The sequence below is a fragment of the Benincasa hispida genome, chromosome 8, assembly GCF_009727055.1.
Source record: "Benincasa hispida cultivar B227 chromosome 8, ASM972705v1, whole genome shotgun sequence".
In the NCBI taxonomy this organism is placed as follows: Eukaryota; Viridiplantae; Streptophyta; class Magnoliopsida; order Cucurbitales; family Cucurbitaceae; genus Benincasa; species Benincasa hispida.
This window is the reverse complement of record NC_052356.1, coordinates 16,793,965-16,812,584: the sequence shown is the minus strand read 5'-3', so window position 1 is coordinate 16,812,584 and position 18,620 is coordinate 16,793,965. Positions and strand designations below refer to the sequence as shown.

The window sequence follows — 18,620 nt, the reverse complement described above, 5'->3', positions numbered from 1 at the left end:
AAAGAGAAATATATATCTCTGTATTGAATTAATATATAGGGAATAATACCTTTTTAGTCCCTAAGTTTTGGTTCTAGTTTCTATTTGATCCTTAGGTTTTAAAATGATATATATTTAGTCCTTAAGTTTTGAGTTTTGTTTCAATTTAGTCATTAAGTTTTACAATATTATAATTTTACCCTTGAGATTTGAGTTTTGTTTCAATTTGGATCCTAGGTTTCAACATTTAACATTTTTAACTCAATTTTTTTCATTAAATACTCACTTTCAATCATTGATGTCACTTTCTATTAATTAATTAAAAATGATTATGAAGTGAAATTTTAAACTTAATTTTAAAAGTGATAAAAATAATAAAACTTAATTAATTATGATTCTTTTAACGATTTTTAATTTATTAACATAAACCAACTCTAAAAAAGGAAAGTGAATTTTTAGTAAAAGTTGATGTTAAAAATATAAATCTTGAAACATAGGATCATATTGAAGCAAAACTCCAATGCAAATGATAAAATTGTAGCATTTCAAAACTTAAGTATTAAATTGAAACCAAACTCAAAACTTAAGGACAAAATGTGTAATATTTTGAAACCTAGAGACTAAATAGAAACTAAACTTAAAATCTAGAGACCAAAAAAATATTTGTTTTTTTCTTAATATATATGTAATTCGGATTGGGTTAGGTCAACTCGAATTTTTTTTAACCAACTCGAGATCCAACCCAACCTGACAAAAAAAAATTTAACCCAACCCCAACCCAAGAACAAAACTAATCCAACCCAATCCTTAAAACTTGAATTGAGTAGTCCGAATTGTTCAGATTATCAAATCATTTAAACACCCCTAATTGCTATACATTTAGTTATTAATCATAAAATTATTACTCATTACAATTATCCTTAAAAATAGTCGAACACTTCCATGGAAAGTTAAAACTAACCTTTAAAAAATAATTCAAACTAGCTAATATCTTCTTTTTTTTCAAAAAAAAAAAAAAGAAGAAGAAAAAGGAAAAAGAAAGACTAACTATTTGATGACTTTATCAGTTATGTCACGTTGGCAGAATTAAAAAAAAAAACCCTGATCAATGGAAGATATTAGGTGCATAATTTATGTAAATTTTCTTTTCTAAAAATAAATAAATTAAAAAAAGTTTCTTTTTCAAATATAGAAAAATGAATATATATATTGTAATATTTTACTGTCTATTTGTGATAGGTCATGATAGACTACTATATTTTATTATTATTAAGGTCATGATAGACTACTATATTTTATTATTATTATTTTAAACAATTTGTTCATTTAAAATAATTTTTCTTATAAAAAACACTTTATTTCAATTTAGCCTAAACCAAAAATGTAAAGTTTAAAAAATAGTGTTACAAAAGGATACATAAGTTTTTTTTTTTTTTTTTTTGACATTGATACATAAATAGTTTTAATACATTGAGACAAAAATGATATTTGGCATGAGTTTCAAAATAAGATTTTATAACATTTTTCAAATTGTTTTTAGTATTTTCTATTCTTCCTATCTCTCACAACTTTGATCCTATTTCTCTATCGAAATACTTTTTTTTTCTTCCTTTGGCATCCTTTCTCAACAACGAGACTGGATTAACTTTTTCTTATTCTAGCAACTTGTGAGATGGGTCATGGAAGCATAGCTAGTGGAGTTGTTGAATACGTGTAACATTTTTCTATATATGAAACCAATCAAGTGTAGAAGTGAGAAACTATGTAAAAAGAATAGAGGTTAATTGTAGAGTTGGCAACGGGACCGGGGTGAGACGGGAGGCGTCCCCCGTCCTCGGCCCCATGGGAGAAATTCTCCCCCATCCCCGCCCCCGTCGGGGAAACGGGTCCCCGCAGGACCCATTCCCCGTTTTCTGTAGGGATTTCCCTACTAATTCCGAATTCCCCATTTTTTAATTAAAATGGCGGTGGCTTCTTGGACTTACAGTTTAAAATTTGGATACTTAATATTGGACTTCCAATCCAACACTATCACATTATAAACATATATATAAATAAATTATGTTATATATTATAAATATATATTTATAAAAACATTAATATATCAAATCGGGGTGGGGTTACCGTCCCCGGACGGGCCCCGAAAATTTTCTCCAGTTTGACCCCATCCCCGGTCAAATCGGGCAATTAAGTAATATTCTAAGTTAATTCCTTTTTTACCCTTCTTATAATAGAACTCTACAAATAAGAACATTCCCATTTTGTATGAAACACATCATCATTCTAATAAAAGATTCTCAATCTTGGTTCTTGGAGGATTACTCTTTGAGGCTACTTAGGTTACATCAATTTGGTATAAGAGCATCCGTTTGGGCCAATGTTGACTACCGCCAGTGGAAGATCGAGAAACTTTTGGTGACGCTGATCATAAGAGGGAGCTTCGTGAGTTGTGCTCGTTGTCGAACAACATACATCTAATTAGGGGGAACCCTTGAAATTTCAAAAAAGAAAGAAGAATCAATAAACCGAAGATTTTTTAAGATTTTGTAAGAATAGACTATTGCCGATCAAAGAAGATGTCCAAGAAAAATTCAGTTGTTGATATAAGCAAGAAAATCGATTTTACTTCCAAAAACAATTCTGGGATTCTGACTCAAGTGATTCAGAAGAAGAATTCCAACATATTAATTTTGTCCATGCCTGATTTTCTCAAAGAACCTTTCATTATCCACATTGGAATTTTGATTTTAGTGATTCTAGTGACTTCGATTATGTTTCTAATGCATTTTGAGACGGAATAAGAAGGCGGTCGACAATATAGAAAAAAGGCCCAAGGATCCAATCAAACCCATTTTTCAAGAGATCGCCGTAGAGATTGAGAGTTAGATGAATTAAAGAATCATAAAAAATCATCAAGAATGGATTTTTACAACCCACGTAAAACGTTAAGACTCGAAATTACTTTTTTGGTTATGAAACATGATCGAGAAAGGTTGATCAAGAAAATCAATGAATGAGTCCCATACCCGCTATGAGATTGAAACATACCCAAGAATCCAACAAAATGACTACTTTGATCCCATAGCATTGGAGGAAATAAAGAAAACAAAAAAAAAAAAAAAAAATCCAACGTTCATTGAAAAAATGACTCAACATATTGATCAAATATCAAGTCCTTTACAAGAGTTCAAGAACGAATTGATTGCATATATGGAAGAAAAAATAAATGAATCACGATTGGAAAATTTTCAAATAGAAAATTTTGAAGATAAATTTAAGAAAAATCTTGTTGAGACCCATGTAATTGAGAGAGGTGATTGTGGCAAAAATCACGCGAATGAAGTAGAAGATAAAAAAGAAGAATTTGAAAATGTTGATGCGGAAGTGGTCTCGAGTGAAGAAGCAAAATCCAACAAAGAAGATGGAAAAGAGGTATTGAACATTGAAACTCTAAACGTTGAGATGAAAATAAAAAAATTTGACTAAGAACGACATACCAATTGTGTTGAAAATTGTTTGCGACAACTCAAAGTACTTAAGGCAAAAGATGAAGAAAATGTGATTCTTGGAGGGTTTTCTTCCGAAGCTAATTATTTTGTGATTGGTCCTATGATTAGGATTTTGAATGAGTTTGATAAAAACTTCTTTTTGGAGTTTATAACTGATGGAGAAGTTCATCTTTTAGTGACAATATAATAATTTTGCCTCAGTTTTACTTGTTTAATCGAAATAATTTTGTTCAAAATGTAGAAGGTTGGTTTGATCATATGCCATTGGACAAGTTTATTTCACTTTTTGATTGTTTCAATTTTTCTTTTTAAATCTCAGGTAAGTTTTCTTGTTGGACGGGTAGAATGATAGAGGTTAATTGGGTAATTAGGCAATAGTCTAGGTAAATTCCCTTTTTACTCTTCTTGTAATAGAACTCTGTTACATTCACCTCTTGTATTAAACACATTATCATTCTAATAGAAGATTCACGATCTTGATTCTTGGAAGATTACTCCTTAAAGTTATTTAAGTTATAGGAGTAAGTAAGCTCAAGAACCTAAGAGAGTGAAAGGGAACTTTTGTAAAGGAAAGAGGGAAAACTCAAAAGAAAGAGAGTGCAAAAATAAGGCAAAAAAATAATCTTGAAAAAGCCTAGATGAGGCAAACAAAATGTTAAAGATCTTTAGTATGAGAAAAAAAAAAATTATTTGCTCACAAATTTTTAACTCAACCATACAAAAACCCCAAGATAAATATATATATATATATATCTATTCTAGAAAAGAAGAAGAAGAAAAAGAAAGGGAAAAATGGTATTAGAGACTGTCACAGAGTTCGCCATTACAGAGAGCAAGAGCTTTCTCCAAATTATCGACAATGTCGGTAATATTCGGCCGTTCTTCTCCCTCCAAGTTCACACAATGCATCGCCGTATACGCCACCATTTCCACCGCCTCCACTTCCTTCATCTCTGCTGCCCTAACCCTCTTATCTACCACATTCCACAGTTCGCCGCCCCCAATTCGCGCCACCGCAAATTCCGCCACCGTCACCGGACCTCCGCCCCCGCTATTTTTAAACACCGCCTTCTTCCCCGTCAAAAGCTCCAGCAGTACAATCCCTAGCCCGTACACGTCGCTTTTCGCCGTCGAAATCTTCGATACGTAGTACTCCGGGTCAATGTACCCGATTGTACCCCCGACGGCGCTTTCCGTTGAAGTTTCCGGCTGTCGCATCAACGACAATCCGAAATCCGATACTTTAGCTGTGAAATTTCTGTCCAGTAGTATGTTTGAGGATTTGATATCTCGGTGGATTATTGGTGGGACTGCGTAATTATGAAGGTACTCGATTCCTCTGGCTGCGTCTAAGGCGATCTTTATCCTCATTTTCCATGTATTTAGTAACAACCCATCTTCTTCTTTGTTGTGTAAGTGATCATGGAGGGAACCGTTTGGCATGTATTCGTAAACTAGAAGGCGCTCATCGTTTTCTTGGCAGTAACCCACCATGCCCACCAAGTGTTTGTGATTAAGTCGCAATACTGTTGCTAGTTCTGAAATAAATGCATTTTGTTTCTCTTGTGGGTCTTCTGTTTTCTCGTTATCTTCGGTTTCTCCTCTTTTGATAGCTACTTCACTTCCATCTGAGAGCTCGCCTTTGTAAACCACTCCGAAGCTTCCTGTTCCTATCTTGTTTTCAGTGGAGAAGTTGTTTGTTGCAGCAGCAAGCTCCATTAGAGAAAATGACCGAGCGGAGGAATTTTCCATGTGGGCTAGTGGATTTATGTTCAGTTCTTGATTATTTGTTGTGTTGCAAGAAGAACGAACAGCTAAGCAATTCGATATGCAGAACAAAATGGTACAAGTTCCGGCTAAAGCCCCAGTTGCTCCAACTATGAGAAATGTCATGGTGAGCCATTTTCTGGCTTTTATAGGTGAAGTGGAAGCTGGGTTTGATGAAGATTTCGGATTCTTTGGCAATGGTACTGCAAATGGGAGCTCTCTCTGGCAAGATTTGCAAATATTTCCTGACCCATCACAGAGAAATGCTGAATTTGGATAGATGCCACAGAGGCTACAAGAATCTTGAACACAAGGGCCAGGGATTATCATCCCCAATGGAAGAATAACCGGTGAGTTGCTGTTGGCCTTGGACCAGCACATTATTGTCAAATTACTTGTTTTCAACCCACATAACATGTCTGGTCCTGCTGTGATTAGCTCGAATGAAACACTTACATTGATGTTGTTTTCAATGTTGAGTTCCTTTGCTCCTCCACCCCAACATGTAATCACCCCATTCTTTTTCCTTATTGCACAAGTGAAGCTCGCTCCCAGTGCAAGGTCTGAGTATTCATGAGCTGAATTAGAAGGAACTTCCAATTGGCCGGTGTTGTTGTTTCCCTTACATACTAAAACACCGCCCAACGCTGTCAGCCCACAGACATGAGACTCTCCGGCCACCAAGCTTGCCATTGTCAGGTTCCCAAACTGAGATTGAATCTTTGATCCAATTCCATTGCTCCCCCAACACCATACTGTTCTGTTGTTCTTCAGAATCCCACATGAAAACCCTCTTCCAGATGTGATTGTCTGAAAGTCCAATGCTGCATCAGGCGAAGGAAATAAAGACCCTACTCTGTCTGTTCCCCTCCAGCATCTGGCTTTTCCGGAACTAACCTCTCTTGCACAAACTTGAGCATCACCAACAGCCAGATCAGTCAATGGGAAGTTGGTGCTGTAGTAAATACGTTTAGGTTGGAAACTGTAATTCGAAAACCCGGCATCAGTCTCCCAGCAATGAAGACTGAACCCACCGATTCGAAGACCACAGAAGAAGCTCTCCCCACCAGAGATTGCTTCAAAGGAGACCTGGGGTAGAATGGAGGTCACTTGATCTCCTCTATAGCATTGAATTCTCTGGCTTTGCTTGCCTGCAGAAATGCCACAAACGGTGGAGGTGCCATACGCGACGGCGACGGTGGAGGCAGATCCGAGGGCATCTACAGCCCAATGCAGCTGCAGAGATATCAAGACAACCGCGAGAACAGCGAGTTCTGTGGTCATTTGGGAGGCTGCCTCTCCAGATTGACAGAATTATCATGCTCCTCCCCTTTCATTGAAGAAGAAATGATGAAAGAAAAGAGTGAAGTTTTTGAATTTTTCAGAAATCTGAATGAACAAGAAGAAGAGGAAGAGCATAAAACCAAGATTCTTTTGAGAGTGAGGCTTTGTTAAATCACGGGCATTGTCTATTTCAAAAATGGAGCGCAAATGTCTCACAGCTTCAGAGTTGAATTTTATTTTAATTTTTATTTTCCATTTTGTTAATAATTATTATTATAAAATATCCTAATTGAAAAGGGTGGGATACACTGGAATCTCTAGTTTCTATAAGTTAGTGGTGTAAATTATATTTTGGTACCTTAAGCTTCACACTTATTATTATTTTTTTTCTTTTTTCTATTCTTATATATTTTAAGTAATTTTGATTTGGTTTTTAATTCTCATATACAAGAACTATTTTACTTTTATGATAAATTTTCTATTTTTCTTGAGAGAAATTTTGTTGAGGTATTTACATAAATGGTACGATTTAAATATACTAATGTTTAAGTTTAATAAAAATGGCATAATCAAAACTCTATTGTACTATATTTATATTACAAAAAATCTTAAAGGTTAGGCACTGTGAAAATTTGTGAATTTTATGACATTCTAGTAAACTTAAACTTTAAGTTTCCATGTAATAATTGCTCAAAATAAGTAAGGTGTCATGAATGAAAAATAAATGTATGTAAATTATAGGAAAAGGTTTGAAATTTACCATTTGTATAGAAATATTAGATCTAAATTTAGTTTATTGAGAATCACCTCGGGCAAGGACCAAAGTTCATGGATGGGTCCAAGTTCAAGGAAAATTGGGAGGAAGCAATGGGAAACATGAATCCCAACAAGAAATAATCGAGTTGTACTTGGTTTGAAGTCCTACATTTGTAAACTGTAGAGTTACATGTAACTGACCATATACTCCAACATAGTTCAATAATTATAGGTGGAGATCGAACATCGACTTTTGGATAGAAATTGGTGTTTGATCAATAGATTAACTATTAATTTAAAATTTTAATTTCAACGATTTAAACTCAACTAAAAATGCAATTTAAATCCAATAGTTGAATATGTATTGTAATGGAACTCATGCAAATTGCAAAACAAATGCTTCGGTAGAGTTTCTTGACTATTTAGAAAAATTTATTTGCTAAAAATTGAGTACCTAAATTATAAGACATACAATTAAATGATATTTGAATTTAGATACATTTAAATATATATTTTGACATATTAATCTGAGTCTAACCCAACTAGTTAAAATATAAATCTTCAATAAGTCAGAAATTTGAATTCCTTATTCTATCGTGTCGAGGTGAAAAAATTGTTATATTATGACATATATAAGAAATCACAAACTACAATTGCATTGATCTTTTTACAAAACACCATTAGGAGAGCTACCTTATTTATATTGATTATATAATTGACAAATTTCAATAGATAACCTTTTCTATTTAACAATTTTTAAAAAGTATAACATTGGTTTAGGAACTCATTTTTTTTAAAAGTAATATTTTTAGCTACACAATCAATGATCAACTCAAATATGTGTTAATTAGGATAAACATAATAATCATGAGTTAATATGCATTCCACTTATATTTACAATTACTTTTTTAAGTTAATAATCTAATGGAGATTATCAAGGTCAACTCTAAAGATTTCATTCAAGGTTTAAATCTTTTCAAATTGATTATACAACTGAAATCATGTAAGAAGATTTTCATGGATGAGGCATTATTAGAGGAAATATATCAAAAAGTGTAACCTAAGGAAGAAAAAAAAAAGGGGAAAATTTGCTAAAGTTGTGAAAATATGTTCTAAATAGTGTAATGAAAAGTATATAGATCTAAAAAGTGATGAAGGAAGGTGGAGTTATCATTTTTTAAATATTAGTTGTAATGAGAATAGAAAAAGAGATGGGTGGCACATTAGATCCAGCTAAGCTTGGGTTGGGTTTTTTTGGCTTTACCACTACTACTATTAGCCTTACTTCTCTAATAAGCCATTTTCATTGGAATCAATGCAAGACAATATGAAATACCATTTATTTAATAACTTTGTGTTTATATTAATATTTATGTGTCCTATAAGTGATTAATTCATTATGTATTTTGGATTAAGATTTTGTCTTATCACAATTTTCATTTTAATTTTTTGTTTGACTAATTATTAATTTATACTAATTAAATTTCTGGGTTATATCAATTAAAATATTGAGCTATAAAGTGTGTCTTTTTTTTAGATTTCTTTTGACTAATATCATAGGAAACTTATATTTTGAGTCAATTAGTATCCTAAACTTTCATAAGTCAATCAATGTAGAACCTTCATTGTAATTACTTTTGAAAATCATCTATGCATTGATTCTCAAACGTATGTAGATTTCTTCAAATATCAGTTTTACAAAATGAACAATTAAAGTACATGTATGGACGATTCTCAAATGAAATCTTGATTAAGAGTCTAAATTGGTTCATTTATGAAAGTTTAGGGGGTCTAATTGATACAATTATGAATCGTTTCACATGAAGTTTTTCTAAATGGAATGTAATTGAAAATGTAAATGGATACACTTACAAAAGTTTAGAGTTTAAATTGATACAATATTGTTAGTGCAAGATTTAAATTGATATCCCTTAGAATTTAGGGTATAAATCAATATTTTTTTCATTTTGTAGTTTGATATTATATTTGTTTGCTAATGATTATTTTGTTTTAAATACATTTTTAGTTCTTAAGGTTTGAATTTGGTAGTATTGCGGTCCTAAATTTTTATACTCAACATTTTAACATTAGATGTGTTCGAAAAAATGGTTTAGTTGGTCCTTGCATTGCATTCGGTTTTCTCTTACTTTCTCCTTCTTCCTTCTTCCCCTCCCTCCTCCAATGTGTAGTCACGACCTTCATTTCTAGTTGGGGTTGATAAATGTGCTCATCACTCCCATTTTTAAAATAGAATCATCTACTCTCACTAGTTCAGTCCCTCTCACCATCCTTCTTGTTAGATAATATAAGATTAAATTTGTCTTTACATATTAACTTTAAGTTTTTGGGTCAATTGATGATTTAAGACTTCTCAATGATCTCTACTTCAAATTTTCAATCATCACCACCTCCACTGACATTTATGGCCTCTTAATTTAGTTGTATATAATTAATGAGCTTCTGGAATCCATGTCGGTGAAGAGTACTAAAAAAGTTCTTTCTAGAACTTAGAATTTTAGTTAGTTTTTATCGATAGTTATATGTTTCGATGTTTTTCTTTATTGATTTGGTAGGAATTAAGCATACATACCAAAGTGGAAAACTTTTAAGTAATAACGGAGAAAAGAGAGTCTACAGACTCAATTTTGAGTCTAAGGCATGGAAAAGATGAAGATTGGGAACCAAAATGCCAAAAAGGAAGCGTTGCAATACTCAAACGAGTGTGTTGCATGTTATCATTATCTTTATTATAGCTTTTAAGCTTCGTTCTATATAGACTTTATAGCTTTGGTGAGCATGACAACCATTCAAAATGTAAAAAGAGGCTTCAAAAAAAAAAGAAAAAAGTGAAGCAAAGCGAGTTACCAGAGTAGGGTAGCAATGCTAATGTTAATTTTATAACTTTGAAGCTTTTTTCATTATGATATTCGAGGGATCGATTTTAGAGAGTGTTGGAAGTGAAGAGAGATCCGAAATAGAGGTTCCAAAGGGTTTTGATATCGGGAACGAACAGAGAGTGATTAAGAACTTAAAAACGAGAGTCAGGAGCTCAAGGTTGAATGCTATGTTGGCAACAAACAAGACGGACAGATACCTTTTGTCATTTTTCCCTTGTTTTTAATTCTCTTTGAACTTTTGTTTGTCATTACAATTATGTGTATTGTTATCGTATGAGGCTGATTTTCATTAGTTCTAGGGCGTTGATGTAATTCATGAATGGTGGATTCTTTATATTATACATGGATGCGAGACTTCTAAGCTGCTACATGGTCGAAGGTGTAACTTGTTGAATGAAGTCAATGTTGTAGGACCCGACACCCTCTCTACTAAGTAGTCCAAGCGGCCAGCATCAACACACTCGCCATCCTAGTAACTCATCCTAATCTGCTTTCTTATTTATTATTATTATTATTATTATTATTTTTTGGATAAATTTCATTACTTTTACTTGATAAATTTATTGATGTAATCAATTTTATTTAGAGATTTTTTTTTAAAAACTCTTAAATACTTTAATAACGGTAAATTATAATGTCTAAAGTATGAAAATATATCTCAAAAAAGAACTAAAATGTTTATTTTTTAAAATATGTAAAATATAATAGATAAAAAATTATATAGATTTAAATAGTATTTTGAGATCTTGAGAAATTTTCACATATAGAAAAAATGTTAAATTTTTTATAGAAATAGCAAAAAAAACACGGATAAATACTAATGGATTTCTATCAATAATAAATTTTTATCAGTTTCTATTACTAATGAATATTGATAGACTTCTATCAGCCTCTATAAAAAAAGATTAAAATTTTGCTATTTTCTATAAATAGTTTCCATTATTTTTCTGTTTTTGAAAATCCCCCTTTAATCTTTGTACTTTTGGATTTGATTCTTTCAAATCGTTCCTTTTGATCCTTCACTTTTTTTTATTTTTGTTCCTTTTGGTCATAGTACTTTCAAATTTCATTTGGTCATTGTACATTCAATTTTGGTTCTGATTTTTGAATTTTTCAAATGACTCATTCAGTCCCATAGAAAAAAAATAAAAAAGTGAAAATAAAAATGAAAGGATCAAAATGGTCATTTTCTAAAAGTACAATGATCAAAATGAACATTTTCAAAGTATAATAACCAAAATAAACAAAGATTAATAAAGTAAATGACCAAAATGAATATTTTCAAAGTAGAAACTAAGATGAAGTTATAAAACTAAAAGTAACCAAAAGTCTATGGATGAAAGTAGTATTTAAACAAATTATATATATTTAAATATATAAAATATGATAGATAAAGAATTATACAAGTTTATATAGTATTTTGTTTGATCTTGTACTCTTGGATTTGGTTCTTTGAAAATGTTTGTTTTGATCTTTATACTTTTCACTTTAGTTCATTTTGGTTCATATACTTTCAAAAGTTCATTTTAGTCCTTTAAATATGAAATAAAAAATGAAAATGGAGGAACTAAAATGCTCATTTATAAGAAGTACAAAGACCAAAGTGAACATTTTCAAGGTACAAAGACCAAAATGGACAAAAGATAAGGGGTGTTTGGGGTACTAATTTAGAATGGGTTGAGTGGGTTATAATAGCACACTTAGCATTTGGATCGTGTATTAAGATAATGAGGTGTGAAGGTTACTTTAACCCTCCATTTTGCTACAATAACACTGTTTACAACTCGATGGTTGAAAAAATGAACACTCCAACATTTCCAATGGCTCCACCCGGTGCCAACCAACTCTTATGACCTCGTTTGACGACAATTTCGACAACCATCTCTGACGTCCAATTTCGACGATGATCATCTATGAAAACTACCTCCAACAATAAACTCCAATGATCGCTTCTGACGGCCACCTATGTGACTAACTCTAACTACCCAACTCTAACACCTAATTTCAACGACGACTACCTCTAGCGACCAACTCCAACTATCACCTTTAGCGACCATCTATGTGACTAACTTCAACAACCATTATAGTATCCAGTTCATATTGTTTAATAGTATTCTTTTATAGTAATTTGACATTTTAATAGAAACATTTTGAGCGTATAGAAAACCAAACAAACTTGTGTATGAAAACACTTTTGAGAAAACATAACCAAATACTTATTATTTTTGTTTTAATAAATTTTATAAAAAATATATAAATGAAAAATATTTTTCTAATTAATCCAAACATACCTTAATATGTAATTTATTTTATGGGTCTCATCAAAGTTTAAAACAAGAAAACTTTGCATATATGTATAAAAAAAAAAATATTCATAAAATTGAATTATGGAATAAAATAAAAAATCTTTCAATAAATCTTAAATGATTTAATACATTTTAATTTCATTCATATAAAATAATAACTTATTTTAATATTGTGAGCTTCTTCTCGAAAAATATGTTTGATCAACCATTCTTCTTGAATTGCTTATGAATTACAACTTACCATATTATAATTTACCATCTAGGGGTGTACATAGTCCGGATTGGACCGGGTTGAAAGATTTTTGTGGACCAACCCAAAAATTCGAGTTGGCTAATAAGTAGTTCTTTTTGGAGGGTCAACCCAACCCAACCCAACCCAACCCAAAATTTTCGGGTTGGGCTGTGTTGGGTCACTGGTTCTGTTTTTTTTTTTAATTTGACTTTTTTAAACTTTTATTTATATATATATATATTCGGGTCGGGTCGAATTAAACCCGACCCTGAAATTGGGTAACCCGAGAGCCAACCCGAATTTAATATTTTTTAACATTTTTAATCCAACCCAACCCTTACGGTTTAGGTTGGGTAGTCCGGGTTGGTCGGATTACCGGGTTTTTTGAACACCCCTATTACCATCATTATTTTTTTGGAATCATGTATCTAAGTTGACAATATTTTTTGTGTGGCATTGTGGTGGTAGCCTATAATTACCAAATATAGAGTTTTCTTATTTAATCAATGATATGAACTTTTAATCTAACCTCACGTAATTTTGTGCATGTTTAATGATATTATTAGATGCCAAAATCATCAACTGGACGAAGAATAATGTAACCTAAAATCCAACCCATTTTAAAAATCAGTGGAACAAATCTTTTTATTTCTATTTACAAAGTAAGATATTTAGGTGGCATTTGGCATTGAGTTGGCGGCCTCGAAAAGCCATTTGAAAAAACTCTTAACCTATTTAAGCATTTGGTAATTTAGATTTTTTTAAAAAAATATATAGAAAATTACTTTTTAAACCTTACATTTTTCAAAATATGCTAAAGATTAGCTTTCACTCTAGATGCCTTTTTAATGATGAATAATTTTTTTCATAATCTTACTTTAATCCACCGATTTCACTCTTTTTTTTTTTTAAATCAATCCTTTCTTTTTCTATTGACTCACTTCTACACTACCATTAGAACATCATGTCACAATTACATGAGGAAACAAATTCAACATCAATCACAATTAATTCAATTTTTTTTGTCCAGCCATCATTCTTTTTTTCTCAATTGTCATTTTCTTTTTCCTTTTCTTCTCCTATTTGCCATGCAAATGCTTGTTGAGTGTTTTGTGTTCATGTATAATTTTAAAATTTTTATGTTAGGTATACTTGTATATTTTTTTAGAATTATCTCAAATTGGATGAATTAAAAGAATAATATTGTTTTGAAATTGTGTTTGATAAAAATGAAAAATCCATAAGAAAAAAAGTGAATCGATAATTGTAGTAATTCTTTTTTTTTTTTTTAATTATCTCAAATGAGTTCTTCTATTTACCATCTAAATGTTTCTTGGTATACTGTATTTGTATGTATTTATTAACTAATATATTTTATTCTAATTTTCTTAACGGTATCAAGGTTCTTCCCCAAATCAATGGGAACCAAAAAATCTTCAACTGTATAATCTCATTTGACTAACCAATCTTTCTTTAGAATCAATTTTATTTGTATATTATCTGATTGTGTGTATCTAATTTCTTTCAACTCTTATCTTGCAACTTCATCAATGATTGAGTCATTCAATCTAATTTCTCTCACTGAACTGTCCATGTTGTTAATTACTTCATTAACCCATAATTTTAATTTTGATTTCACTAATTCCAGACGGGGTAAAAGAAAAATAATGATGATTGGTATTACCTGTATTCTTGTTTTTCTATATCTTGCCTCTTATTCTTTTTTTGATTTACAAATTAATAAATCTACGACATTTGTTGATTATTTTAATATTAAAATCAGCTAATAATCATAGGGATGTGAGTCATCTTATCTCTTTTACTATTATTTATACATCTAGAACTCTGCATCATCTTTATGGACCATAAAATGTTGTTAGCAGAGTATGTGTGAATGATTTCTCTTTTTTTAGGAGATGTGCGAATGGTTTCATCAACTAAGAAAATGAGAGGAAAAAATATAAATCTTTCAACAAATGAAATTTTTTTTTTTAAAAAAAAAGATTAGATTTAGTTTTTATTTTATTAATCATTTATGTTTTTTTTCTTCAAGTTTAAAGTATTGAATCTGATTTGAACTTATCAAACATTGTTACTTACTTTTTTATATTTAAAATTGAAATTTACCAAACGTCAATTAACTTCCCGTAGCAGTTGATTTTTCTAAAAGCACAGCTACCAAAAATTATTTTAAAAGTTACAACAATCTCAAACAAAGCCTTAAGTTTATAGTTGATGGAATTAATTCTCTTTGTCAAATCCAGGGAGGGTTTAGCTTCGAATTATGATTGTGGTCATTCCTGAAGATAGGATTATGAAGCTAGTTAGTGACTATTTTTTTTGTATATTAGGAGATTGAGATATGATTTTCTTAGTTAATGGAACTGCTACTGCTGTGTTTGTTTAGATGATAAAGCAGATGGGAAACATGAGAACTTGTAAATTGTATAGGTTTTTATGAGGTGACTTCTTTTCTTCTGTTTGTTCTTGGTTGTAATCTAATCTTGTCGGCTTATTTAAATATCTATGTTGCATTTTCGATTGATCCATTGCGCTTTGCGACTTGATCTTTTTTTATAATAACAACTTTCATTGGAGTAAAAACAAAAGAATAGAATCTATAGAGTTATTACAAAAGGTCTTTTCATAAGGAAACGGAAAATTAACCAAAGACCAAACATCACTTAAATCCCTTTCCAACCCTCTAAAGACATGGTTATTCCCTTCACCTCAGAGATCCCACATAATAGCACACATCTCAGCAAGCCATGAAAACCGACATGGAAGAGGAACTCTCTAATCATATTACAAACCTCCCTATGCCACGCTAACAAGAAACCAAAAGTCTAAAAGAAATCACTCCATAAGGCTCTTACAAACTCAATTCTCTGAAGAATGTGATTCAAGTTTTCCTCCACTTTTTGACCTAGAATACTGCAAAACAGACCAAGGAAGGCATCTTCTTTTCAAGGTGGTCCAGAGTATTAACTTGTAAGTTGTTTACTTGATGAATTTAGGGTGTTTCGGTTACAAATGCTTGGCCAATCTATTCTTTCTTCTTTGAATCACATAAGGAGATTGTTTCACATTTCCCTTGAAATTTGTTTTCGTACTGTGAAAGAGTAGCTATACTCAATGGTCTGAGTGAACTCAAGGTTTCAAACCTTTTATATATCTTTTACTGTTGAAATTATATTGAAATATAAAAAGATGAAATTACAAGATTAATCAAGTAATTCGGAAATTTAGAGCTCCCTTTTTTGAGCTCACTCAAACCCTAAACCAACTAAATCAATACCTAACCTTCTCCTTTCCCACTTCCTCTATTTATAACCAAAATCCTGTAACAACCTCCCTAATTAATTACTAACATACTCTTATAATACCGCTAATTTCCTTCTAAAGACATCTCTATCATCTTTTTTGAGACTAGAAGCGTGAAAAATGTTCGAAATGTAAAACAGTTTTTGGCTTCGTTTTCCGGTAGGCAAAAGAATAGCAAGTGTTCTGTGTTGTTTTTCTTTTTCATTCACATATGTGGGGTTGATAGAGGAAAGAGACAGAGAGTACAACCTTGAAGTTATATCAAAATCAAGTGCCTTTTAAGATGAGTGTTTTAAAGAATCTAATTCACCTCTTTCTTTGATTCAACACCCCATATAAATGTGTTGTCTTGAAGACAAATAACTATCTACTTGTTACTCTTCTCATTTCTTGTCATACATCCATAACATGCACTCAAATTCTATATACAAATTTTACAACTACTTAATCACATGACTTTCTAAATCCTAACTATGTTTCTCCTTTTCGGGACCAACCCAGCTCGACTCAACTCAATTCAGAACTTTTTTTATCAGCTGTGCTTTTTCTCTCTATGTGCAAAACCTGATGGGGTCGTTTGGCCTACCAACTTCTTAAGTTAGTGTAAACAACTCAACTTCAATAGTAAAACTCAACTCAACTTCTTAAGTTTATACATTTATCGAGTAATTTCATCTTTCCTGGTCAAAGCGGATTTCGTCGCCCAAATCTGCACCAAATAATTTAATAGTATCCATTCAAAATAATGTAGTAGTGGTAGTACGGGTCGAACTCAGCGCGCCTATGAATTTCTCAATTAAAGTAGTTTTCGGTCCTTGGGTAGCCAAAGAGTGTGTTTTGAAGATTGTTTTGTTGCAAGAGACATTTAAATGCATAAAATGAAAGTAAATTGATGAAGTTCAATCTAAGAAAGCCTAGCTTGGGTTATGATGGAATTCTTTTATTCAATGCATTCGATCATAGAATTTTCATTACTAGAGTCAAGCAATTGTTTGTATCTAACCAAATTAATTAGTCCAATTTAAATCGATGAACAACATGCAAATTCAAGTTGGCCTAATTACATTAAAATCTAGGGCAAAGTTAAATTGAATATCTAACGTGAACAACCTTAATCCAATATTTAGTTGATTTGGTTCTAGGTTGGTTAAAACAATACTCATCTAAATGATTTATAAGCTAACCTAACCTATCGATTCTAGTTGATTAACACAAGATTAAATGTCACATATCAAATGTCAATAAAAAGCGATAATTATAAAATTCTCAAGCATCCAATAATATATTCATAAACATTCAAGAAAAGAATCAAATCCTATAATTACCATGAACTAGTTCGAAAACTCACAAATACATCAAGTAGGTAGAAAAATCCAAAAACCCAAGTTAGAAACAACTACCTTAGCCCATAATATCCACGATAAACATCAAGGTAACGTTTCGATAAATCTTATTGACCAAAAAGAGAAGAAAAGTGGAGAGAAATCATCTAGGAGTCGGTTGGAATCAGATACAACGTGATCGATTAACCTAATTCGGCAAAAGAGATATTTATAATCATTGTCGCAGCATTGCAACGTTGTCCTCCAATTGGAGCGTAGACCTCAGGCGAAAAGGCAGCGTTATGACGCTGAAGGGTTTGACCGCGTGCACATGTTTCCTCGATGCGTCCATCAAACTTCGTAGCGTTGTGACGGTCTCATGCATTTTCAGCTATTGCCTTATAGTGTAACGCAAAGGCATAGGGCGGACGTTGCGATGCTCTAATGATGCGTCCAATTTGTCCTTGAGTGTAGAGTTATGCTCTCCAAAGCGTTGCGACGCTCCAGCATAGGGGCATTTTGGTAATTTCTTTTAGCTCTGATGCTCAAATTAGCTCCAAATTGCTTCAAATTAACTCTGAATGATTCCAAATGGTCGATTCTACCTCTTAGGTGTCCAATACCTTCAAAATAGCATACTAAACACATAAAATCTTACAACAATTCTGAATCAAGTGGAGCTGGATAACACGTTTTCGATGTTATCAAACACTCTCAACTTAATTCTTGATCGTCCTTGAGCAAGGTAGAATAAAACACACAGTCATACAAATAATATGCTCACTCAAATTTCATAGTTCATTACTCAAACCTCAAATAGTCTCCTAGGATTTAATTTGCACTCAACAACAAAATCAAGTTATAATTAATCATTGAATTTAAAATTGTTTGTAAACTTATTCATGCAATGGTGAGTTTAGAGCCCTTCTAATCAAGTCCTAACAGCCTAGAATTGTTTTAAATGACCCTCAATTTTTTCCCTACACTAGCTCATGCACCAACTATCAAACACCAAAACAATCAAGACGATAATGTTTCAACTAAGACGCCTGAAATTTAACTCTAGGACCCTAAACTTGAATTTATTTTATCTAGGGGCATTAGCTTTCATACAAAACTGCAGGAAACTATACTCACTCTTTTCTCGCGAGTATCCTAACTAATCACAGCAAAGTAGCTCTTTCTACCTCTAGTTATACATAACATTACAAGTTCATTTTTTTCATGATATTTTCTTTTCAGTA

General features: G+C 31.8%; 1 protein-coding gene across 1 annotated transcript; it reads right to left on the bottom strand.

Annotated features, from left to right (window-relative positions):
- Nucleotides 1-4,205: 4,205 nt before the first annotated feature.
- LOC120082521 (putative serine/threonine-protein kinase-like protein CCR3) lies at nt 4,206-6,915 on the bottom strand. Its single transcript, XM_039037724.1, has one exon. The coding sequence runs from the start codon at nt 6,537-6,539 to the stop codon at nt 4,287-4,289; it is 2,253 nt and encodes a 750-aa protein (XP_038893652.1). The 5' UTR covers nt 6,540-6,915; the 3' UTR covers nt 4,206-4,286.
- Nucleotides 6,916-18,620: the final 11,705 nt, after the last annotated feature.

Coding starts and splice junctions, on each gene's coding strand:
- LOC120082521 (XM_039037724.1), bottom strand. CDS start 6,539: ATGACCACAGAACTCGCTGTTCTCGCGGTTGTCTTGATATCTCTGCAG.